Source organism: Moschus berezovskii, chromosome 4, assembly GCF_049115385.1.
Source record: "Moschus berezovskii isolate FMDL1 chromosome 4, NW_MosBer_1.0, whole genome shotgun sequence".
NCBI classification, from domain to species: domain Eukaryota; kingdom Metazoa; phylum Chordata; class Mammalia; order Artiodactyla; family Moschidae; genus Moschus; species Moschus berezovskii.
This window is the reverse complement of record NC_142463.1, coordinates 11,638,146-11,664,012: the sequence shown is the minus strand read 5'-3', so window position 1 is coordinate 11,664,012 and position 25,867 is coordinate 11,638,146. Positions and strand designations below refer to the sequence as shown.

Below are 25,867 nucleotides of genomic sequence, written 5' to 3'. Positions count from 1 at the left end.
GGATGTGGGTAGTGACCTGGATGGGGGCACCTAGGTTGCTGAAGTCTTTGCCCTCATGGGGTCCTGCGGGGTGAGCAGTAAGATCCCCTGGGCAGACCCTGGGCAGACACCAGCCTTGCAGATATGCAGGGAGTAGGGGAGGGGTGTATTCTAGAGATGGGAATGGAGGTGTGGTGTGTCCCCCATAGTGTGTCACGAAGTGGGGAACGCCAGCTGAGCCGTCCTGAAAGACAGCCCTGCAGGGGTTCAGGAGCGGGCCGTTCCCCCAGGCCTGGGAAAGGCACGGGCTTCATGCCTCACTCCTGGGCATCCATCAGCTCAGGTGGCCTTTGTGTGAATCGTGGGTACACAACCCCTCGGTCAACACTTATGAATTTTCTAGCACCTGTCCCATATCTTTAGATATATACAAGCTTTTCTGAGGTTATTGGTAGCTACATTGCTGATAGATAAGTGCGGCGCTGGCTGGCTGGAGGGACATCAGTGGACACTGCTCGTGACTCAGGGTACCCTCCCGCAAGAATGGCGGTGCACCAGTCCCCAAGAGAAGGCTCACTGGGTGACTTCTTCTAAACCTCAGAGGGGGAATCCAGCCAGTGCCTCCTTTGATCAGGTTATTCATTTATTTGTTCATTCAATTTATCAGTTAAGTCCCATGCTAAGTGCCGTGGATACAGTGTGAACAAAACAGTCAGGATCCCTTCCCTGAGCCTCAGGATCTTACGTTCTAGGGGAGGAAGCAGGCAGTAATCTGTGACTGTGTGAATAGATGTCACTGTTCTGTGAGAGGAGTGTGGTAAGTGAAAGAGCTTCCCTGGCTCCCAGGCTGGGGCCCAGGCTGAGAGATCCCACTGATCGGAAACCAGTGGGAAGCTGCTGATGATCCATCCCAGGAAAGCCTGGAGGAAGGTACTGGAGACTTGCGAAAGGTGAGGGTAACTCAGGAAATGCCTTTCCCATGCCCTTGGCTGGCAGCATTCAGAGAGATCCAGGGAGGGGGTCTGGGTCATTTCTAACTCCCTGGCTTGCAGCAGAAAAAAGTACATGAGTGACAGAGGAAAGGAGCATGGACTTGGGCAGATGTCCACCAATAACAGCCATGGCCTTGAGACTATGCACTTGGGTATCCCAGCCTCCAGGTAGGCTGGTAGATGTGATGGGAAGATCTGGTCTCAAAGACACACCACCATCGCTTCTCGGCCTTTTGGCTAAGATCAAGTGTAGTATCAAAGACACACCACCATCACCCTACTGTGTCCCATCTTCCTCCTAACTGGGACAGAGACCTTGTTTCTGTCCTGTATGTGTGGGACCCAACCCCTGTTTGCAAGGCTGGGGAAGGCTTTACTCAAGTCCACTCTTCTAGCTGAGAAGAGGCACTTTGCAGCAAGGCATGCTGGGAGCCCACCTGGGGGCAGGGCAGAGTCCCAGATGGAGCAGGGCAGGCTTGGGGTGGGGGAAACAGAGGGGGCCCCTCCCCAGGGCTGTCACTGAGGGTGCCCTGGAGCTGAAAATGTCACTAGGACCTGACTGAGGAGGGCCAGGAGGGCAAGTGAGGGCTATCAGTGAATGCTAGGGACGACTGATAGTCATAAGAAACATTGCCATTAAGGGCAAGGACACAGCACAGCATCCAAACTCTGGAGGGAGGCTGGTGAGAGACAGTCAGGACCTGGCAGACTGGCAGGGGTCATCATGGCCTCAGAGAGAATGGGGATGCTGAACAGGGAAACAGGTCAGCGCTCAGCCCACAGGCTGGAGTAAGGGTTGATCAGAACTCTTGGGGGTACTTTGATGCTCAGTCTTCCATCAAAGCCATACTGAGCCCCTTCTTTTTGCCTGCCTTGGTACTAATCCTAGAGATGCATCAGAGAGTGAAATAAATGTAGTCCCTGCCCACCTCCCACCACCACCACCAGAGCTTATGTACCAGCAGAGGAGCTAGTTATTAAGCAGTGACTTACAAATCAACATTCAGCTGTGTGAGGACCAGTGCAGGGGCTATGGGAATGTACAACTCGGACCTCACAGCCTGTAGAGGGAGGGGGGTTCCCTGTCCCCAGGTCCTTGGGGCTTGACTGGGCAGGGCCTGTCTGGGTGGACGCCACCTTTAGGGCCCTGTGGGATGGGGAAACAGAACCGCTGGAGATAGGAGATGGAGCCGTAGCTCATCCGTCCCCAGGGTCCCTGTGGCTATAAAGCAGGAGGACCTGCTCATGCTTCCTGGAGACAGAGGTACAGCATGGTGCCTGCTGGGACTCAGGAATCAGCTGCTCTCCCAGGCCAGGGAGAAACACAGCATCATTCCTCACTGTCAGGCCATGAGGCTGCCATCAGCTCAGGAAGCTGGCGTATGAATCAAAGGTGTTAGGAGCTGACCCATCCTTTCCCCTCTGTTCAGATGTGTGGGTTATTGAGGTTGCTGGCTGTCGGGTTAATGTCTTTTCAGGGGGCTCAGTGTTTTCTTCAGCTCAGAGTCTGGGGTTCATCAGCAGACACTGTCTGTGACTTGCTCTTAGAAACTGCGAGGTGCCCAGCCAGCTGGCTCTGAGAGCACACTTGCCGAGTGTCTCTTCTAAACCAGCAACATCCCATTCATTCAGTCCCCAAGTCTCTACTTGGAGGCCTGCTATGAGCTGGACACTGTGTTGGAGGCCTGCTATGAGCTGGACACTGTTAGGTGGAGGGCATACCACAGTGAAAAGACACTGACTCAGGCCAGCTCTCGGGAGCTTATGGGCCAGTAGAGAGGAAATCACTCAAAACCTCTGAAATCACAACTGTGATCAGCGCTAAGAGTGCAAGTACCTGGTGCTGTGAGAGTCATCACTGGGGAGGCTTGATTTCATCTGAGGATTTTGTCTGTGGAAGTGATGTTTGAGCTTAGATCTGAAGGAGAGGCAGATATTAGCTAGACAAAGAGTTCAGGGAGGAAGAAGTTCCAGGTAGAGAAGAGTACTGTGCAAAGGTCCTGAGGTGAGCATGGACTGGAGGGTCTGAAAGAAGCCAGTGGAAGAAACCAGGGGGAACAAGATGGGGGGTGAGACCATGGAGGCAGGCAGGACTGGAACTACGCTTTCTAATGCAGCAGCCACCAGCCACATGGGGTTCTTTAAATCTGAACTTTAACTAGAATCAACCGGTTACATTAATTTAAATCACTTAATTTAAAATGAATGAAATCAAAGTATAAATTCAGTTCCTCGGTGATACAAGCCACATTTCAAATTCTACTTGTAGCCAGTGGCTACCATATTGGACAGTGAAGATACAAAGCATTTCCATCATCACAGAAAGTTCTGTTGGACAGCACCAGCTAGATTGTGAATGGCTTCGTGAACCCATAATAAGAATTTTCTGGAGGGCAGAGGGAAAAGTCTTAACATATACTAAGCAGCATTGGGACTCAGAAAAGATTCTGTTTGGAGAAACAACACTTTGGGAAAAGAATGGAAGGGGAATCCATTCCATCCCACACACTAGAGATGTGGGCAGAGAGCCAGCAAACAGAACCCCGGATTCAAGTCCTGCCTGTGTGGCAAGAGTGAGCCTTGTTTTCTTGGGTGGCTTTGGAAGTAGAAATACAAGGACCAAGGTGGAAGATAGGGATGAATCAGCATGTTCCTGCAGCCACAGGGTTCCCAAGCATGACCAGGTGTTGCAAAGTGTATTCTGGGGAGGCCCAGGCAGTCATGGTCTGGAGCCAGAGTCAAGTTCAGGTCTCTGGGAATGCAATGTGGGCTCATGGGCTCAGGAAGGGCAGGGTGAGCCCAGCCCTAAAACTTGCCTACCAGAATGGGTCAGGTACAGGGGCGGGGCTGGCAGCAGGTGGTACAGGGAGTTGCATGCGTCCTCCCCAGAATCTAAGTAATATGTGTATCAGTGTCCTTGGGCTGTCACAAACCTGGGGACTTAAAACAACAGAAGTTTATTCTCTCTCAGTTCTGGAGTCCCGAAATCAGAAATCAAGGTGTCTGCAGAGTTGGTCCCTTTGGAGGAAGAATTTGTTCATTGACGCCTAGCATCTGGTGTGGCTGGCAATCCTTGGCATCGTTGGCTCAAAGCTACATCACTCCAGTCTCTGCCTCCGTCATCACATGGCTCCTCCGTGTGTATTTGTGTATCCTCTCCTCTTTTATAAGAACATCAGTCATTGGATTTAGAGCTCACCCTAATCCAGTATGACTTCATCTTAACTTGGTGACTTCCACAAGAGCCTAATTTCCAGAGCTTCTGGGTTGGTAAGCACGTGAAGATGTGGGGAGGATGGGACGCCCAGTGAGAGAAAGCGTGGAAGCACCACACCCTGTCCTGCATAACTTGCCCTATGAATCTCCTCCATCTGGCCACTCCTGAGTTCTGTCCTTTCATAATAACCGGTAACTTCAGTGGCCTCACCATTATACATCCCCACCAACCACCTATGAGGGATCCAGTTGCTCTGCATCCTCATTGCCATTTGGTATTATTAACATTGTTTTATTTTGACTCTTCTGATAATTAGGCAGTAGTATTAGGGGGATTTTAAACCACGTGGGGTGTGTTGCTGGGGGACATCTGAGGGAACTACTGTGATGCAGAGAGTCTGAATGAAAAAACAGGCTTGTACCAGGAGACTTCACAAGGCTGCACACTCAGGAGAGGCTGTTTTTGCACACCAGTGGATTTAGGGGCAGGAGCCAGAGAGAAACAGATCTTTGGGGAAGTGAACAATCCCACTGAGGACATAGAAAGTGAGTCCTTCCTTAGCAAAGTCCCGGTTACTCTACCCAGGAATTTCAACAAGATTATTTAACCACAGTGGCGACAATCAGATACTGTTTTAGTGGGGAGTAGGCCAGGGGAGGAGGAGCCTATTTCCAGGTAATGTCACATTCATTGGTAGCAAGAGTTAGGACTTGAACATATTTGGAAGAGGATGCATAGTTCAACTCATTGAATGTGGCTGGTGTGGTCAAGATAAAACATTTGAGTTTGAGGTCATGGTCAACGGGTCCATGCACTGGCTCAGCCACTCACCAGCTTGGAAGGCAGCTCTGCTCATTGCTGCATCACCAATGTTACTGACCACTCACAAGCTTGACCAAACCTCCTAGCCTGATTGAATCACATTACCCTTGCCTGGGATGTGGTGATCATGTTTACTGCATCGTAGGACTGCGGGGAGGGCCACATAAGGTAATACATAAAGCACACATGGCAGTGCTTGGTATGTAAGTGAAAGTCGCTCAGCCGTGTCCAACTCTTTGCGACCCCATGGACTATAAAGTCCAAGGAATTCTCCAGGCCAGAATACTGGAGTGGGTAGCCGTTCCCCCCTCCAGGGGATCTTTCCAACCCAGGGATCGAACCCAAGTCTCCCACATTGCAGGCAATTCTTTACCAACTGAGGCCCCAGGGGAGCCCAAGAATACTGGAGTGGGTAGTATCCCTTCTCCAGTGGATCTTCCCGACCTAGGATTCAAAGCAGGGTCTCCTGCTTTGCAGGCGGATTCTTTACCAGCTGAGCTACCAGAAGTATCTACAAAAGATAGTAGTTCTCTCCACAAAAGGATATATAAACTGTAACAGGTCACAGTCAGCAAGCAGATGCCCAGGGGAGCCCCAATCAAGAGGCAGAGCACATAGATGGGGAATCTGGAGATCATACTTAGGAATCAAAGTAGGCAGGTGCCAACAGGGACACCAGACACAGGTAGCAAGCTGAGGCTTTCCAGGTTTCACTCGGAGGTATGAGGCTAGTGTCTGACCAGCAGCCAAGGGGCCTGGATACTAAGGGCAAAAATGTGGAGCTGTAGCTAGTTAAGCATCCTTTCCTTCACTTTTGGTTGTGGAGACGTGCTAAAGCGACCTCATGTAAGCTTGGAGGAAAGTAGGACAGCTTCTTTGTAAGTAGGGAGCTGCTTGTGGTGATGGAGTCCTGGAAGTGCCATCCTGTCTGGCCCAGAGGTTTGTAGAAAAAGGTATGCAGGGTCTCCGGTGAGACAGATGGAGCTAACAAACCACCCATAAGACCAATGAACATGCAAGACAGGTCAGAGGTTTGGTTTGTTCAAGGACATGATTACTGAGAGCAAAGCCTTCAGACCCTCTGTGAGCCTCAGTTTCCCTCCATAAATAATGCAGGTTGGAATAGATGTGCTGAAGGTCGCTTGTCCAGCTCTGACAGCCTACGATTTTATGAATCATCCTCAAAGAAAACTTGCACAAGTAGGAAGAGCCTGCCAAGATTGGGCCTTTCATTCTGAGTAATGAGCTGAAACAGCAAAGGCTTGACATCTGTTCGGCTCTTTCAAGGGAAGTTGGACAAAATAATGCCTTTTTCAAAGAAATCGTAACCAACAGTAAAATGTAGTATTTCCTGCCTAAACCAAAGTGGAGAACTTCAGCCTTGCTGAAGCCCAAGGGAGAACACACATCAAAACTTCTCATAAAGAAAGTCAGGTTGACCAGCTGTCTTGCTGCTATAGGCACAGAATGCCTAGACACCCCTGCCTTCTAACGCCATTAAAACCAGAGAGCAGAAAGGCTGGTGGGGAGATTCTGAAGATTCTGAGACCATCTGGGGAAAGAAAGAGGGCCTGTGGCCCTGTGGTTGGCTTTCTGGCTAGCCCGGGAATACTCCTAGCTGGAATAAGCATTGGCCACAAACACCTTGATCCTCAAGTTACTAACAGTCTCATCCAACCTGCCATCAAAAGCCAAAGGAAGATTTGCCACTGCTGACTTTGAGGTTCTTCCCAAGAATCCATTCCAAGCCCCAGAAGCCATTCCCAGAGACCAGTTCCAAATGCATTCTGAGCGGTGATGATGACTTTGGAGTCAGAACAGAGCCTTCCAAAGTGATGTGCTTTGAAAGGACAGGGCTAGGGGAAGCCAAGTTCTAGAATCATGACATGCCAACATTATAGGGGATCCTAGAGCCTCAGGACTTAAAGGGATCCTCCAGAATGTCCCACCGCAGTTCCCACTCCACTTGGAATCTTATTGACAATCTCCAATAGGGATTCCCTTGCCTGGAAGCTTCATGAGAGCAGAGCTGGGCCTCTTGCTCGCCTCTCTACCCCCGACTGTTGCATGGTAGGTCTTGACCAAACACACTGGTCACTGGGCACCTCCCCTGACAGTTCTCTCTCCTTTTGTTGCTTTCCTTTGTACACACCCTGAGATGAGAATACTCCAGGGAGCCGAGGTAGCAGCAGCTGTCCGTTACTTCTCCCTTGCCTTCAAAGTTAGGCAAGTTCCAACACACATGTTTAGAAATTTACCAAAGTAAGATCCCAATGTGAAACAGCCTTTCTAATAGGATCCCCTTCCTTGATGTTCCCAAGTAGTCCTAAGATTCACTAAAGCCTTGGGCTCCTAATGTCAATAATCAGCCATGGGGGCTGGTGTTAGAAGGAGAAACACTGGGGTTAGCAACACCAGGGTTATGTGTTTGTCAGTGTCCCCCAGCCTGGGGCACCAACAGAGTCATTTCGGAGCTGGGGTTCTACACATACCAATCCTCCTTGCCTTGAAGTCTCATTTCAACTTGATTGCAGGTTTCTATTCTAGGATTGGTGAAGTCAGAGGTGTGTTAACAGCTACCACTTAGAAAAGAATTTGATTAATGTCCATTTTCCCTACTAGACTGTAAGCCCCATAAAGGCAGAAACCACGTCTGTTTGGCTCAGCTGTGTATCCCTAGTGCCTAGTGGATCTCACAAAATAATTAATTAATTGTTTAATTAATCAACTAATTAAGCTGGGCCAAGTCAGAGGGTGACTGCCTGGGGACTGTTGTTTGGAAGGGGGTTCTCAGAGGCAAATGCTGCCACCCTTAGCAAAAGGGTCTTTAGTGCTGATCTTGAAGACTTAGTCTCCCTTTCTGTTCTGCCCCATCTGAGGAAGGGAATTGATTATTTTGTTCACATTCTGGTAAACATCCACAGGAGCCCAAGGGAGAGCCTCTCAGAGGGAAACATTATTAATCAGAAAACACTGCATAGGCTAAGATGGGGCTTGCTAGTAGAAAAACAGAGCCCTGAATCAGCCACAGTCCCAACTATGCTTAGGAACTTACCAGTAAGTAGGCAGATATGACAAAAGGACACATGCCTGCACATACTGCCATTTCAACTGAGCAGGTTAGGACCTTACCACAGGACAGAAGGAGCTTCACGGGCATTTAGAATTGGAGGCTATCAGGGAGGACTTCTTGGAAGAGGTAGCATGTGCAAAGGAATATTTAAGGCGGTGAAAGTTAGACAGCAGGGACAGGCATTCTCAACAGGGCACAGTGTGTGTAAAGCACAGAGGTCAAGAAGGGAATGTGGTAAACAAGCAGCAATTCAATGGGACCTTGTGCTGGAGGAGAGCAGTGGGGCAAGCCTGCCAAGATGGGAAGGAGAGATTGCAGGTTTTTAATCAGAAAGGCTCAGACTAGAGATATGAAACTTTAATTACTCGCCTCGTTAAAACTGTGATGGGGTAAGCTCTATCGGCGTGTGAACACCCCTAGCTTTCTCCAACCCCTTCCCTGCCTCCTCTGCTCTGTTCTCTTCCTGCCCCTCTGCTACTAAAGCAGGCTCAAAATTTGTCTGTTTCATTTCTCCCCCCCACCCTTTCCCACCAAAGAGAGTATTATTTTTGCCCAACAGGTTTCAGGGGCTTTGAGGATATATAGACTATCCAAAATGGGGTAAAGCATGCGAGAAGTAGATAGAAAAGGAAGACGGATATAAATAAGGGGTGCTGTGGATTCTGTGTCCTCTTCATGACATTTGAAAGTCCCAAAGAAAGAACACGAGCTATTTTTGAGTGTTTGTAGATTGCTGAACTATATTTGACAAGGCACCATTCTGAGAACGGACCACATGGGTTACAGCTGTAATAGTGTTCCATTCTCCACATGTTGATTCCACTGTCCTCTTCCTCAAGGCCATCAGCTCTTGGATAACAGGGGTTAAGTCTAATTCACCGTTGTCTCCCAGCACCCTGGGCATTGCCTGGCCCTGAAGAAGAATCAGTAAATAGTGAAACTGAAGAGTGTTAAAGTGTTCCAGGGTTCAGGCAACAAACTCCACTTCACTCCCTCATTTCTCCTCCTTTCAAGAAGGGGTGTTCTGTCCCCTGCTAGTCTTAGGCTTTGCTCATAGTCTGTCTATGTCTCTCTCACTGCAGAAGGCAGATCTGGCCGTGGCCCCCCTGACCATCACCCACGTCCGTGAGAAGGCCATCGATTTCTCCAAGCCCTTCATGACCCTCGGCGTGAGCATCCTCTATCGCAAGCCCAATGGCACCAACCCTAGTGTCTTCTCCTTCCTCAACCCCCTGTCCCCAGACATCTGGATGTATGTGCTTCTCGCCTACCTGGGTGTCAGCTGTGTCCTCTTTGTCATCGCCAGGTAAGGGCAATGCCCTGGCCAGAGCTCTGGCCCAGGGTTAGGGGCTCAGGGAGCCAGGCAAGTCTCCCCATCCTCAGCAGTTGGCACAAAAGGCCCAGGTTCAGACCACTGCTTACCTGCTCCTGTCTCTTTCCCTGAGGCTCAGATCCTTTCATATCCCCCAAGGAACATTTCATGGCCCTCTAACGTGAATCCCCCAGTCCTCACCCTGGTCCATGTCCATGACTTTGAGAGGTATCAGTTGTATCCTAGGTCCTATGAGCAGGCTTGGAGAGGTTCAATCACTCTCCAAAGCTGGACCACTTGGACCAGGCACCCAGTACAGCAGACCCAGGTGGCCCAGCAGGTAGCTTAAAACTTAGAAAACAGACTGCGTCCATCCACTCCACAACAGCAGGAGGAACAATGCCACATAAACTCACTCGCGTGCACACATGCAGAAACTTGGCTTGCACACATGCTTACCTGTCTCTAACACATGCTAGCAATACCCTTGCCTATTCAGTTGTTCTTATGAAGTGGGCGTAGCACATCCTTACTGGTGGATCATAGGTAGAGGCCACTGGGAAATGGATTTAGCCCAGTGTTTACTGACCACCTGCTCTGTGCCAAGCACCATGCTCTGTCATTTATAGCCAGTTATCTTATATAATTCTCATGGCTTCCCATGAAGGGGAGACATCCAACACTCAGAAAGGCTCAGTACTCCTCCAGGCCACCCTAGCAATAAGGGACACATCCGGCTCATTGAACTCAGGTCACCAAGTGTTTTATCTGCAACCCACATCTCTGCCACCTGGACATCTGTGTTCTGCTCCCACCCCAAGTTGGTAGCTCCTGGGCCCCAGCCCTCTGCCCCCTCCCTCCAGGCTCCAGCCCCAGCCCTTGCCCTGGTTCTTTTTTCTCTAAATTCTAACAAGGTGTGATGCGAGACTTCTCCGGAGAAGCAATCTGAGATCCAAGGACTTGGTGTGTCGGCCTTTTTCTCTGCTGAGTCTTCTTTGAAAGCTTTCTCCCCACCCTGCTCCTTTTCGCTCCCTCCTCCCACACAGACACAGACCAAAGGGAAGGATGTGAGAGAGGAAATTGTCCTGCTTCCGAAGCCCTTTGCTGCCGGCAGGCCTGGTGCTGCCTGCCTGCTCGCCCAGCCGGCAGCCCAGCCTGCCACAGAGAGACCTTCATTATGCCTCTTGTCTCTAATGGTCTAACAAGCCTTTGAAAGCCAGGAGCCATTCTCCAGAGCTCTCACCATAATTTTAGCAGCGCCAGCCGGCCTCTTGGCTCCCCACCCCCTCGAAAACAGCTCGAGCTTTCCCAGCATCAGCTCTGCTCATTTGATGTGCATCCCATCCCCCTCCAATTCCTTTCATCCTCTGTAGCCGAGCCTGCTTTCTACCCCTTACCTTCTGGCCAGGCAGGTAGGAGCCCCCCCTTCCCAGGTTCAGGATGAGGAGACTTTCTGGAAGAGAGGGGATTTCTGGAACTGCTGGAATGACACAGAATGCCTGGAGAGAGAGGAGAGGGACAAGGGTCTTGATCACAGAACCATGAATAGCATCACAGGACGATCATCAGTGTACCACTCACAAAACACAATTCACACCCGTCCTGTCACATCCTTACAGCAGTCCTGGTAAGGTCAGTATAATTATCCCCACTCTACAGAAGCAGAAACTGACGCTCAGAGGGGTTAAGTCTTTGCCCAAAGCCAGAAGGCCTTTTGTCGCAGAGTTGGGTTTCCAACCAAGACTTGCCGGACTTTTAATCAGGGGTGGCACACGCAGGAAGCATGAGGGAGTGAAGTGCTCTGGGTGGTAGGCAGCAGAGGGTGGTGGGGACTGAGGCAAACTTGAGCGCACACCTGGAGAAAAGGGTCATTACCACTCAGCTCCAACAGACGGTGCCAAGCAGGACTGCAGGCCAGTACTGTGGGGGTTCATGATTTCAGAGAGAGTTTCAGATCTTCGTGTGATGCCTCCTGGCTTTTATGAGTAGCCACTAATTTGATTGTTAGAATGCCGTTGAGGTCGAGCACAGCCGGTCTGTGGTGTGGAAGTGGCCCTCTGTCCCCTCCCTCTATGTGCCCTGTGTCCTTTGGACCTCTGCTTGCTGGCTGCCAGAGAGCTGGACACAACTGCGCAAGAGATAGGGTCTGCGAAGGGTGAGTAGGTGTCTAGATTCTTTCTGGGCAGCTCCAGCAAGACACAGGACTGTCCATCCGACAAACTGGCTGGCCTATGCCTGGCTAGCAGCAGGGGTCTAGGCATTGACCAAGGCCTTTCTCTGTGAGAAGAAAAGAAAGGGAGGGAGGGAAGGAGGAAGGAAGGGAAGGAGCGGGGAGGGACGATGCTTCTCATCACGGAGACCAGGCCAGCTGGCACTCATGACAAGGAGATAATCCTAAGTGCTTGACCCCGGAAGCAGGACTGAGGGTGAGCCACCAGTCCAGCCCCCGAGGAGTCACATTCCAGCCAAATCCAGTACAGATGAGAGCCCCAGGGAAGAGGTGATCCCAGCCACAGTCAGTGCTCTGTCTACACCTGTCATCTGGGGCTGGAGTTTAGCCTTCACCCTTCAGGGGAGACAGGGTATCTCCAAGTAAGTCTCTCCCACTGACTTGCAGAACTTGGAGAACCCCTTGGAGCCACAAGCCATAAATCCAAGATCCATCATTCACTTCGGTGGCACCTTCCTTACTGTCCAGCAGCCATTCCACCCCTTTGCCCTTCTGGGGCACTGGAGTTGGAATCTGGGCCCTTCCACCCCACTGACTCAGGACCACCGCAGGCTGGAGGGCCCAGGCTGCCTCCCCACCTGTGAAGTGGGCGTCTGCTGCACTGTCTGCCCCTCAAGGGGTAGTGAGGACCCAAGTCTACAAGACTTAATAACCCAGAGACCCATTCTAGACCAGTTATTTTTATCATAGTAAGAAATTCCACCTCTGGGAATGTATCCTGTTGAAAGTCACCACTGAGCCTCACTTCACGTGCATGTGTGTGCTTGGTCGCTTCAATCATGTCTGACTCTGTGTCAGCTACCCATGGACTGTAGTCTACCAGGCTTCTCTGTCCATGAGATTCTCCAGGCAAGAATACCAGAGCGGGTCGCCATGCCCTCCTCCAGGGGATCTTCCCGACCCAATGATCAAACCCACGTCTCCTGTGGCTCCTGCACTGCAGGCGGATTCTTTACGGCTGAACCACCGGGGAAGCCCTGCCTCACTGTACAGTCCTCCATGAATCTAGAAAGCCTCCTCAGCCAAGCCCTAGACAAGGCTGCCCTTTGGCCTGGGGGCTCATAGGAGTGTGAGCAAGGATGTTTCTTTCAGCAGAGTGTATCACAGTGGAAAACAGGGCCAGGCTGTGCCAACAAAAGAGGAGTGGTTACAAACACCCATTAACTAAAGCATTATACGAATGGACTTACTCACAAAACAGAAAGAGAGTCACAGGCATAGAAAACAAACTTATGGCTACCGCAGGGGATGGTGGGAAATGGCGGGGAGGGTAAACATTAGGAGTTTTGGATTAATACATACACACTATTGTACAGAAGGTGGGTAAACATTGGGGACGGACCGTATAGCAAACACTACACTGTAGTTGGGCTTCCCTGACAGCTCAGCTGGTAAAGAATCCGCCTGCAATGCAGGAGACCCTGGTTCTATTCCTGGGTCGGGAAGATCCCCTGGAGGAGGGATAGGCTACCCACTCCAGTGTTCTCTGATGCTGGGAGGGATTGGGGGCAGGAGGAGAAGGGGACGACAGAGAATGAGATGGCTGGATGGCATCACCGACTCTGTGGACATGAGTTTGAGTGAACTCCGGGAGTTGGTGATGGACAGGGAGGCCTGGCATGCTGTGATTCATGGGGTCGCGGAGAGTCGGACACGACTGAGCGACTGAACTGAACTGATACTATAATACCTGCTATACTCAATATCTTATGATAACCTGTAATGGAAAAGGATCTGAAAAAGAATATATATATAGAACTAAAGCCCTGCGCTGTATACCTGCAACTAGCACAACACTGTAAATCAGCTGTACTTCAATATAAAAAATATATTTTTAAAAAACGCCATTAAGTAGTTACAGAGAATAAAGGGCATTAGGAGCAACTGGTCTGGAAAGAGGCTGCTGGCTTATTAAGTGAAAAATCAAGACCTAAGACATTATTACGGCATGATGTGATTTTTTTCTATGTAAACGGATGACTACATGTACCATATCTATCTGTATACATGTATTTGTGTGTATGTGCATTAAAAAAGCAGGGCTCACGAGATCTCATCAGAAATCACCTTTGCTTTGTCCCTCACCCACTTTTCAGCCACCTGCCAGGGGAAGGAACTGGCAACCCACTCCAGTACTCTTGCCTGGAGAATCCCATGGACAGAGAAGCCTGGTGGGCTATAGTCCACGGGGTTGCAGAGTTGGGCTTGACTGACTAACACACACACCTTCCAGTGTGTGCAGAGGTGAAGCTCTTTGCCCCAGTGATAGTTCTGCTGGGACCTGTCACTTTTTGGATCACTTCCGGAGCACAGAAACCCTAGGTCTCTCTCTGCAGCACAAACACACTGCCAGCTCAGCAGTTAGAAGGCCGAGTCCGGTATAGTCCATACGTTTCTGTCCTCATGCAACGTTCAGACTTCTCCTCTGCCCCCTCGCAGGCCCGCCTTGGCAGTACTTCCCCAGTCGGCCCACTCCTCTGTTCAGTGCCTGGTCCTTTAGCAGCCCCCGCCCTGTGGCTTCCCTCTGTTGGAGTCTCGTTGCCTTTCTGGGATGTGAGTCGTGATGGATCTCTCTTCTGTATAAGCCCATCTGGTCCAGGAAAACAACCTTAGCCCTGACCGTGTCAAGCCTGCAGGCCAGTCCTATGCAGCAAGGACTTACTCTTCTGTCTCTTGTAGAAAACATGCATCAGCCCAACCCCTGCCCTCCAGATTTCCGAGCTAGCATCCACCACATCCTTATAAAGCCATTTCCAGGCTCTCCCAGCCACCCTGTGGAAGCCACTCTCCCTAGACTTCACTGTGGGAATGCAGGGGCCCCTGAGTGCACAGCTCTCCAAAGGCTTTCTCTAAAACCCTTCTCACAACAGCCTCTCATCTCTACTTTCTTCATCCTCTATCTCTTCCTTGTGGATTTTTAGAGCCTCTAACCAGATCGTGGTCATTCCCTTTGAAAATCCCATCTTGATTTGAAGCCTCACTTTGGAAATTCCTATTTGCAGGATCTTTCCACTTCGCGAAAACCAAATTCTTTTCATGTGAGCATTGGTGATCAATGTTTAATTTACTAAAGCTTTTAGAAGAGAGATGGAATGTCACAGCCTCGCCCTTAAAACTCATCACACTTTAAAAAACAAAAGAAAATTCCATTAGACATGTCTCTCCTTCCCGGTCTCTCATCTCAGCATCTGACCCTACACCAGCCACTCTGGACACACCGACAACAGCCACTTCAGCCATGTCAACCACCCCAGTCACATCAACCACACTAGACTGGTGGGGACTTGCTCCAGAGTCTCTCAATCTCTCCAGAGTGTTCCAGCTCCCTGCAACTTACATTTTCTCAACTGGAATTCACACAAAAGACAAAGATCCCTCCAGTTATCAGGACTTCTCTTCCTTAGAAGGCAATGAGGGCAGGGAGGCTTAAATAAAATTTTTTTTCTGTCATGCATGCATTTATATATTCAGAGAGAAAAACCTGGAAAAACCATATAACACATTGTTCTTCCCAAGAGGTGGGATCATGGCATACTTTCACTTTCTCATTGTGTCTGAATATTTTATGAAGAGTGTATTTTACTATTTTTCCATTTCAAGGTTTTCAAAGTATACAAGTAATTTAAAAGCCTATTCTCATTTTTCAAAGTTCATGCAATACATACAAAGCAACAGGCTTCCATGAAATTTCTTATGCCTTTCTAACACCCCTCCCCAGAGGTCAATAGTGATTTTTTTTAGATATGGATCCTTCCAGACTGTATATGCATTTATATTCAAATGTACATAAATAGGTATGCAACTATGTCTTCAGGAATCTATTTATGTAAATGTGATCAAATTGTTCTTACTTTCATCACTTTAAAAAAAAACAATATGTGTTGAAGATCTTTCCCTGTTGGTACATCTCTTCTAACAGCTGCGTGAGGTTTCAGAGTACAATTGTGGCATAGTTTATTTAATCATTCCTCTATTGAAGGACATTTAGGTTGTTTCCAGTTTTTTGCTATTACAAACAATGCTTTGATAAACACCCCCATGCACTTCTCTTTATGCTCCTGTAAGAGTGTTTTTTCTACGATGGATAATGAGTCGCAGAATTGCTAGGTTGAAGGGCATGTGCACTTTTAATTTTAAGAGATACTGCTGAATTACTTTTATCACCAGAAAAGGGCACTAACAATAAAAAACGAGAAGCAAAATGACTCTGGTTTCCCATTCCCTGACTCCCTAGCAGAACAATGAGGGAATTGATGCTAAAGTGGTCGGCACATCACTGTTTGCTAAACCGCCAGCTTGCAAGGCGTGAACACCCCTCCCTCCCATCTCCCCGAAGATTTGCCTCATTGCTCCCCTCTTCCTGCTGCAGGTTCAGCCCTTATGAGTGGTATGATGCTCACCCCTGCAACCCTGGTTCCGAGGTGGTGGAAAATAACTTCACTCTGCTGAACAGTTTCTGGTTCGGAATGGGGTCCTTGATGCAACAAGGTACGTGTGCCCTTAGAAGGTTGGAGACACCTGGATGCTCAAGTATGTGCCCTTCCCCAGGTCCCTGAGCTCCACCTCTGCTGGAGCTAGCTGGACTGGCTCACCGTCTGAGGCTGAAGCATATACCAATACCTGCGGTGGGCAGGGCTCATCCCCAGCCCCTCCTGCTCCAGCTGGGATAGACATACAGCATCCTGTCTTCTACAGTCAGTCAACCCCCTGATTCTCACCACTGAAGAATCTGCCTGAGCAAAGTTGGGCTGAGGATGGAGAGAGACTGGAGGCAGAGATGCTGGGTGGAAGACCACTGCAGAAATGAGATGGTGAGACCTGGGCCAGAGTAGTGGCCGTGGGAGTGGAGGCCAGAGATGGACTTTGAGAACTTCAGGATGTAGCAGGGACTGGACTTGGTCACTGCCTGGCTCTGGGGAGCCCAGTAGAAGGAAGGGGGCACATCTGTGTTGGGGCCATTAGCCTGAGTGCATCAGACCTGGTCCTCCTGAGGGAGGTTTGGGATAGGGTACCTGCCCCCCCACCCCCACCGCTGGTAGCCCAGCTTCTGGAAAGATTTGCAGCTGCTCAGATATCTCAGAAAGCAGAGCTCCTGCAAGGAGCAGGATGCAGAGACGCCAGAGGCTGGAGAGCAAGCAGAGGGGGAGGGGACCCCAGCGAGGAGAGACCCCCCAGAAGAACCCTACCCCCACAATCCCTGATGGCCAGGAGCCAAATGCTGATTGCCTCTGTCTACGAGCCACTGTCAGAACCTCTTACCTCAGGGAATGAGAAGGGAGGCAAGGGCCAAAGTCACTGCCTGGGTTAGGGTCCCATAAAGGGACAAGAAGGGGACCAGGGAGGGAAGGAGATCCAAGGGGCAAAGAGTGTCCCTGTCCGTCTCTCATGTGTGAATCCTCAAGGCCTGGCACAAACCCTAGTCCTCAGTAATATCTACCAGCAAGTGCCAAAGGCATGCGTGACTGATGTTATCTCAGTGTGTCCTGAGTGCCCATGACCTGCCCAGCCCTGTGAATGAAGGACCCTGGACCGAGCAAACTCTCAGCCATGACAGAGGCCAGGGGTGGGGTTCAACAGAGCCTGACCGAGCTCACCAAGCAAACAACTACAATAAGTCATTCTCCCTTTGGGGGCAACTCCAGCCCCTTGTTTGGGGGAAGGCCAGGCGGGTGAGGCTGGGGTGGGGGTGGGGGAGTGGTCTCCGGCAGCTGGGAAGTGACAGGCAGCTTGAGGGGGAAGCGCCTCTTTCTGTCCCCGCGACTAACGAGCGTCCCGCAGCCTCACCTTGCTGCTCTGTCCATCATCTCCACTCGATGACAATTGGGAAAGAACCTGAAGGCCCCTCCATGCAGTAATAGCTTCTTTTCCACCTCCTGCTGCTATTCAAAGCATTGGCCCCTGATGTATTCCCCGTGAGGTTTTGATTAGGAGGGAGAAAAATGGTTATGTATTTGAAAAACTCTCCCTTGAGTGATTTCTTTGAGAAAAAAAAAAATCATCCATATCAAAGCAGACGCTTTTCAGATGCAGGTCCAAATATTCTGGAAAGTTCAGGAGTCACTTGCTATTTAAATCTCTTGAAAGCTGCCTAGTTAATTACTTCAGTTAGAAGGTTTCAGCTCAACTGTGCTCCGCACCCAAGGTCGGGAAGGAAGAGTGATCGGCACTCTTTCTATTTCAGCAGAGAGCTTCGAAAAATGTTGATTTTACTCCTCCTGCAAAGCATCGTATAGCAATCTTATATTTGTATACCACTTGCATTTCCAACACACTTTCCCCTCAAATTATGTCATTGCAGCAGCATCGTGGTATTTTTGTGAGGCTGGGGCAGAGTCCCAAAGAGGGGAAATGACGGGCACAAGACCACACAGAGAGCTAAGAGCAGGGTTCACTCAAGAACCCAGGGGTTCAGAACCTGGGATACATCCAGGTGTTCAGAACCTGGGACCACACGGGTGTTCACAGGTATGCATCAGAGGGTCTGACATGCCTGTGAAATAAATATTCTGCTTGTGTGTGTTTTTGTCAAGCAGTGGTTCTTAAATTTTAGCCCAGATCAGGATCTCCTAGAGGGCTTACTGAACCCAGATTGCCGGGCCCCATCCCTGAAGTTACTGATTCGGTAGGTCCTGGGTGGGACCTGAGAGTGTGCATTTCTAACAAGTTCCCAGGTGACGCTGTCAGTCCAGGAACTACACTCTGAGAACCACTGGTCTAAGGGAGAGGTCTCAGCTGTTACTAGATTATCAGTGGAGTCTGTGACCCAGAGGACCAAGCAGCCCTGGTCTGGGCATTTTCAGGGACCACGTGTCTCCTCCTTCCTCCCAGGGTCTGAACTGATGCCCAAAGCCCTGTCCACGCGCATCATTGGTGGCATCTGGTGGTTCTTCACGCTGATTATCATCTCCTCCTACACGGCCAACCTGGCTGCCTTTCTGACCGTGGAGCGCATGGAATCACCTATAGACTCTGCAGATGACCTGGCCAAGCAAACCAAAATCGAGTATGGGGCGGTCAAAGATGGGGCCACCATGACCTTCTTCAAGGTGAGACCCTCTCCCTCCCTTCACTGTCCTTCCTTAATCACGCGGAGCCAGAAATCCCAAGGGCTCAGCCCCTCCCTGTTTAGGAACAATTAACTTTGTGGAGCTGTAGTGATATGGCCAACTGGATGGGTCCCAGCGCAGATCCTAGAAGTTTCCATACCTGGGACAAGCAGCATGAACATGCTGTTTCCTTAAATCATCGGAGGAGGACATCAGAGGAAGCTGGAGAAGGGGGAGGGAGAAGCATGGCCCAGAAAACACACAAACAGGCCCTGGGGCCAGTAGGCTTCCTGCCCTTGGCTTTGCGTCTCAGTGGCTTTCATCTCCAAGATGCTGACCTAAGCTTGGGGTGAGCTGGGCAACACTGAGAGGGCAGCAGGGGATGCATCCTCCAGGGAAGGCTTAAAACTTGAGCAAGCATTTACAAATGTTTGCTAGCATGTTACACTCGTGGAATGCTGGTGTCCAGGTAAAGCCTCTGTTACCTGCTCAGGTTCCTGCTTTCATCTGGCCATGACTTTGTTGCGTCCTCCTGTTTTGTAAAGCACTGGCTTACTTGTTTAATGTTTTTTCACCTTCTACTAGAGTAGCTGAGGGTTTAGGAAACTGGCTGACCCTGACTACCAGTAGCTGTAAATGTTCTCCAGGAAATTAAAGTAATGGTAACTGTAGTTGGCACCACTGAGAGCTCACAGTGGGCCAGGCACTGCGCTGGGCTTCATTTAATCTTCATGACAAATCCCGTGAAGCAGGTATTGCGGCTATCTCACATGTGTGGAAACTAAGGCTCGGAGCCATTAAGTGAGTTGTCCCAAGGCCTCACAGCTGAAGCAGCCCAGGTCTGGCCCAGGTCTGCCTTCCTCCAGAGCCCATGTTCTCAGCTGTGGTCCACGTGTGTCCAGATCACCTGGAAGGCTCAGGGAACCCCAGGTTGCCAGGTCCCAGCCTCTCTGATTCAGCAGACCCTGGGGCAGGGCCTGGGAATGTCCATTTCCAACGAGTTCCCAGGTGATGCCAATGCTGCTGGTCCAGGGACCATACTTTGAGAATCACTACTCAAATGATTTCTCAGAAATGGTCAGGATTGGGACCTCTGTGGCTCTGAGTCCATTCATTCATGTATTTATTTAGTAGTCAATTGCTCTCAGACAATCTGAAAGCCTGGGGTGTTTTCCTTTCCACTGGGCCCTGGTCCCCATCCCCTAGCCCTTGCCTCCTTCCAGGCCAAGCCGCTGAGTGATGGATTGAGCCTCCAGTGAGGCCTGAGTGAGGAGAGAAGGAAGGGGTTGGGTGGAAAGCCTTCTACCTCCTGGGCATGGCCACTCTCCTCCCCCTCCCCTGCACCCATTCCCCTCCCCTGCATGCTACCCTGACCTTGCCTGTTATGGGCTCTCCCTGGTGGCTGAAGTGGTAAAGAATCTGCCTGCAATGCAGGAGAGCCTGGTTCAATCCCTGGGTCAGGAAGATCCCCTTGAGAAGGGAATGGCAACCCACTCCAGTATTCTTGCCTGGTGAATTCCACGGACAGAGGAGACTGGCAGGCTACAGTCCACCGGGCCCCCTTCTTAAAAGTAGAAGCAGTTTCCCTGCTTAGTGAAAAGGAACGAGAGGAAATGGACTCCCCTCTGGAATGCTGCTACTGGCAAAGGCAGTCTTCCTGTGAGGTCAGCCCCATGTATTTATTTATAGTGTAGGGGAGATAAGCACACTAGGGGCTCTCTGGGACCCTGTGTATGTATTCATGAGGGTGAGCAAGTATGTGAGCATGTGACTGCATGCACGGTGCATGCAGCAGTATATAATGTGTGTATGTGTGCATGTGTACCCACGCACAAGTCGGCCTGTCTGGGTGCTCGTGTGTCTTTCTGCTTGGCCACAAGCGTCTGCATATATGCACATGTGTGCCTGAGTCCCTATGATCTGGGCATGTGGACAGATGACTCTGACTGTGTGAAGTATGAGCTCGAGTGTCCACATGTATGTATATGTGGAGAGTACACACGTCTGTCTGCTTAAACGTCCCCATGGGTGTGCTTGCGTAAGTGTGAGTGGGGGATGGGCTCATGTATGTGTGTGCGCGTGTGTGTGCGCGCACACACATGCACACGCCTGCTCCTGCCGATCCCCAGGCTGCGGCCCAGCCCTTTGACTATGCCAGAGCATCCCTCATGCATTACGCATGAGCCCGTCTCTAAGCAGGGCTCCCGATCAAAGGGAAGCAGCATAAATAAGCCCAGTGCAGGCTCATTGGCGCTGATTGGATGCCCTTGCCTCCCTCCATGCTAAGATGCTCAGATTGGCTTCCAAGAGCCCCGTCCCTGCTCCCCACCGAGCTGCTGTCCTCGGCATCAAGCAGCACCTCCCGCAGCCCGCGCCACCCTCACCCACCTTCCCTGCAAATGGTGCAGCGAGGAGGGCAGGGGAGGGATGCAGATGCTACCACGCAGCTGGGATGCTGGGGCGGAAGGAACAGCAACTGCACAGCCCCTGCAGAACAAGCTCCCCTTCCTCACTCTCCTGATTGCCAGTGAATTCCACCTGCTGTCTGGCCACCTTGTCTCCTGCTTTAATTCAAATGAAGGGCTTCTTGCCCAGCCTCCCTACAAATGGCATCAGCCATGGGACTGTTATGTAGGCAGAGAGGAACCTGAGTGTAGCTACATTAATCACACCTTGGATGAAAAGCTAGAAGCAAAGATTCTCCCAGAAGGTCCCTGGACAAATTTACTTCCTCCCTGCCCCACCCCTACCCTGCCTTGCCTAGTCCTACCTTCCTCTCCCAAGCCCTCCGCCTCCCCCACACCTGTACCAGGCCTGGGGGTAGCCTCCTTATGGTTGCTCTCAAATTAGAGCTGAAAGGAAACATGAGCTTAACTTAGAGAATCAGAGGCCCAGAGGGGCTGGGTGAATTGGGTGAATTGATCAAGGATCAATGGAGCTGATGTACGGTCGGCTACTCTGACTGCACACACACTGCCCTCTCCCACAGCCCCTCAAGGGTCTTCTCCTGGAGGGATGGGCCTCTCCCCTGCCCATGAGTGTGTACTGCAAGGTTGGCACTAGGGTTGAACAGGAATTGGCTCCAGAGGTTGCCATCAGATGTCCTGGCGACACTGGCAAAGTCCACAGTTACAGTAACATTTATTGAGCACTTATTGTGTACTAGGCAATGTTCTAAGCACTTTACCTGTATTCATACCTATCATCCTCATGACATCCCTAGAAGGCAGAGACTATTATCACCTCCACATCGAACACATGATGAAAGTAACCTGAGTTCATACTGCTTGCCTCACATCTCACAGCCGGTGAGACGCAGCATTGGGATTTGAGCCCAGGTAGTCTGGCTCACCCACTCCAGTATTCTTGCCTGGAGAATCCCAAGGATGGCGGAGCCTGGTGAGCTGCCATCTATGGGGTCACACAGAGTCGGACACGACTAAAGCAACTTAGTAGCAGCAGCAGCAACAGCAGTCTGGCTCAAGGGCCTGTGCTCTGTGTCCCTCTGTCCATAGCATTTCTTCAAGGAGCCAGCTGCCATCCAGGAATTCCTTGGGGGAAGAGTGAAGCCGTATCCCCATAGCCTAGAACAGTCCTGGTACATCATAGTTGCTTAAATACTACATGTTGAGTGGATGCCATTGTTGGATTAAAGGATGGAATGAAAAGATAGCAGGAAGCAAGTAAAGCAAACCCAGGAGACTGTGTTGAGGCTAGGAACTTAGCAGGGAGCATTCGTGAAGGTTCTAGAGCCCAGGGCAGATGAACTTCGGTTCTGCGGTTAGCCTTTTTCCTGGTTAAGCTGCAAACCATCTTAAAAAGCACCCCCTGATGGAGAGGAGCACTCGAGGGAGAGAGAGCACATCCCCGTCCAAAGATGGCAACAGCAGGAAGTGGGGCGCCGATCTCCCAGGGGGGGCTCTGGATTCCTCGCCCCCTACTCTGTAGCCTGGGAGACGCGTGGCTGGAGGCAGCCCGTCATTCCAAAGGAAATTTCATTTGAAGAGTTGTCAGGGAGCAGCAAGCATCACAAACAACGTCTCCTGTGTTGTCCTCCCTTCGTCTTGGAAGATAAAAATTAATTAGGAGATGAAAAAGGAGGCCTTTGAAAGCGCTGTTTGGCTGTAAAAATATGTAGGCAAAAATGTAAAGAAGGATGTGCGGAAAGCGTGCTCTCGGCAGGGAGGGCCGGGCGGCTTTGAAGAGAGAGGGTGTCGGAAGGCAGCTTCTCCAAGGATTTAGTCCTCTTTGGTGTTGCGGTAGGAGAGACATCACACGTGGGAGGGACTGTGTGTGAGCCACAGCTGCTTAGGAAAGCGACAGAGCTGCGGACCAGGACTTCCAGGCTCCCAGGGTCCCTGGCACCATCAGGCCCCACTTAGGGCACAGCATTGCCCCATTCTAGCAACTGAGTCTGGAAGGTGCCTGGAGAGGCCATCCGGTCCAACTCCCACCTTCCAGCTGCTCAACAGACTCTGCCCTGGGCTGGAAGTCTCAGGAGGGTGCTCCCGAGCTCAGCTTCTAATTCCTCCTGAGCTAACTGCTGGCCTCTCTGATGGTACTTAGCAGAAGCAGAATAGGATAGAAATGCAGTGCAGGCAGAATTTGGTGTGGTGCAGCCTGGCACAGTCAAGTCACATCAGTCTTAGAGTCAGACAGACCAGGACTTGAGTCTTGGCTGTTGTCTCTGCTGGGTGACCGTGGGGAAGTCACTTTATTCCTCTGAACCTCAGTCTGCTCACCCTGATGACATGGATTCTGAGTCCCACTGTGCCACAATTAGCAAGGAGATTCAATGAACTACCGTATATACAGTGGTTAGACCAGGGCCAGGCACACAGAGGCAAAGGCTTTCTTCTCTGATGTCCCTCCGTATAGCTGACCCAGAAGATGGGCAAACTGGCTGGCTCCTTTTCTCCTTTTTCCCTGTAGTCCCCTCCTGAGGCAAATAGGAGCCCCATGGAGAAACCACAGCCAGTAGACACCTAGAGAACCTCTCATCTTCCAGGTCCCTCCAGATTAGGTCCGGGGGCATTGTGGAGGATATTGGTGCCTCTGTCACAGGATGGCTGTCTACCTCTGCACAGAGCTGAGCACTTCAGGGGAGCCCAGAGGCCCTCAAAATAGAAAAGACCCAGAGCAGGCAGGCTGAGGGGCAGCAAAAGGTGCAGGGTCGGCCTGGGGATAATGGGATGTTATTGAGAATGACTCAGTTACTGGTGAGCCCTCTGTGCCTCGATTTTCTCACCTATGAAATGGGTGTAATATTGACACTCCCCCCCCATAGAGGTGATTTTTGAGATTAAATGGGATAATTTATATAAACAACTTGGAACCATACCTGACACAGGATATACATGTAATGAATGTCAACTCTTTTTGTTGTTTATTCTCAGTGATACACAGCCCTGTTGAGCCCACAGATATGATTTTAGGGGCCAGATAGTTCTTATATATTTTAATCAGTGATCAACATTTTAAAATAGGGAGATTTTTGCATTTAAAAAATCACATATCCAGCTTCTTGAAAACATGAAGGATGGAGTATCACTGAACCAGCGCTCATGTAGAGAGAGAGACTGTTGGGAGCCAAGAGGGCACTTGCCCTCTCCAGCTTACAGAACTCCATTCAGCCGTCTTGACGTGTTTACAGTATCCCTGCCTGGATCCTGTCAGCCCCGGAGTTTTCTACCACTGAGTCTTATATCATTTCATTTTGATAGAAACTCTGCACTCTAGGAATTATTATCCCCAATTTCTGGATGAGAAAACTGAGCCTTAAAGAGAATTAAGGAGGCTTAAAAAGATAGAATGATGCCAGCTATTTATCAAGCACATCCTAGGAACTTGGCGTTATGCTAAGCATACCCCTATTTTACCCATGTGGAAAGAGAGGTTCAGAGATGTAACATCACTTGCCTATGGTCACAGAGGGAGTTGGCATTTGAACCCAGGTAAGTGTGACACCAGAGGCCATGCAGTGGGGCCAGCCTCTCCCATTACCTCCATCCCCTGCCTGCAGCCCTCACCTCCTCACTCTCCCTACACAGGCCAGTCTGCAACCCTCACCTCCTGACTCTCCCCTACATGGGCCAGCCTCAGGGGCTCATGCAGTCTGTAGAAGCAACTGCTAGGTCAAAGGATCGGCAAGTCTGTGCTGGGAAGGTGGGCAGAGGTGGGGGCCTCACGGAGACCCCTGATCCCCATGAAAATAACCCAAGAGACATGATTAACTGCTCCAGTATGTGGATCCGATAAGGCCAAAGACTCCACATCCAGGGATAAGAAAGCCAATTAATCTGGGAAAAGGTCTCCTCTCCAGTATGGAAAATACCCGAGGTCTCGCATGGAATCACATTGCGACTGCCTCCCCGCATACATTCCCTGAGATTCAGCTCCCTTTGGAATTGATTTATGTTTATATATATATATACCTATATACATTTTCTTGTACAGAAATGTTAAATTCTCAAGATTAAATATCTTCAGTTGGGGAAAATCAATTTACTTCTTTGAGAAGGCTAGAATTGAAAGTCGTGAGCCTGAAACTTACTTTCTTGCCAATTTCACTGATAAAAAAAGCCTCTCCGTCCTGGCGTGTCGCCCTGTATCAGCTGCTCCAAACGATTCCATTAATTGATTGGGTGACTGGCCCTGAAACAGCGCTTATTAAGGTTCCCACTGGAGCTGGGGGACAGGCAGGATTGCATTGGAGCCATAGTGATGTGGGACCATCCCCTGGGGTGGTGACTACTCGGGCCAGTGATGGAACTCAGGCCTCTGGTGACCCGGCCCAGGAAGGTGGGCAATGGGGCTGAGATTCCAGGAAGGGCCCTGGCTGTAACCCTCCCTGCCTCAGAGGTGCCAGAGGGAAGTTTCTCAGGGATGTACTCAGAATCATGGAATATCACTCAAGGATGGGACAGAATCTAAGGGGAATCAGAAACCATGAGTGGGTTTTGTGGAAAATGGGGATTCCAAGATATGAGACAACACAAGGGGTGGCCTTTCTAGGGAGGCAGGTTTCAGGCTCATCTGCCTGCAGGTGATGGAGGTAGTGAATTTGTTGACACTGGAGCTAGGAGAGCAGAAACTATTGAAATCAGTATCACAGCTGGCTTCCCACTTTATTGTTACGTTTCATCTGAACTGGCCCAAGTTCTCTGGTGTCCTTTCCCATCTTCCTCATCCTGGTC

General features: G+C 50.4%; 1 protein-coding gene and 1 pseudogene across 1 annotated transcript in view; both read left to right on the top strand.

Annotated features, from left to right (window-relative positions):
* GRIK3 (glutamate ionotropic receptor kainate type subunit 3) overlaps window positions 1–25,867 on the top strand; it is a 191,339-nt gene that overhangs the window by 147,800 nt on the left and 17,672 nt on the right. Inside the window, exons 13-15 of the mRNA XM_088834979.1 lie at window positions 9,166–9,389; window positions 15,995–16,113; window positions 18,454–18,671. Of these exons, the coding sequence (XP_088691105.1) occupies window positions 9,166–9,389; window positions 15,995–16,113; window positions 18,454–18,671 (561 nt within the window). The remainder of the gene's footprint in view (window positions 1–9,165; window positions 9,390–15,994; window positions 16,114–18,453; window positions 18,672–25,867) is intronic.
* LOC129541920 (U2 spliceosomal RNA) lies at window positions 1,189–1,252 on the top strand (annotated as a pseudogene).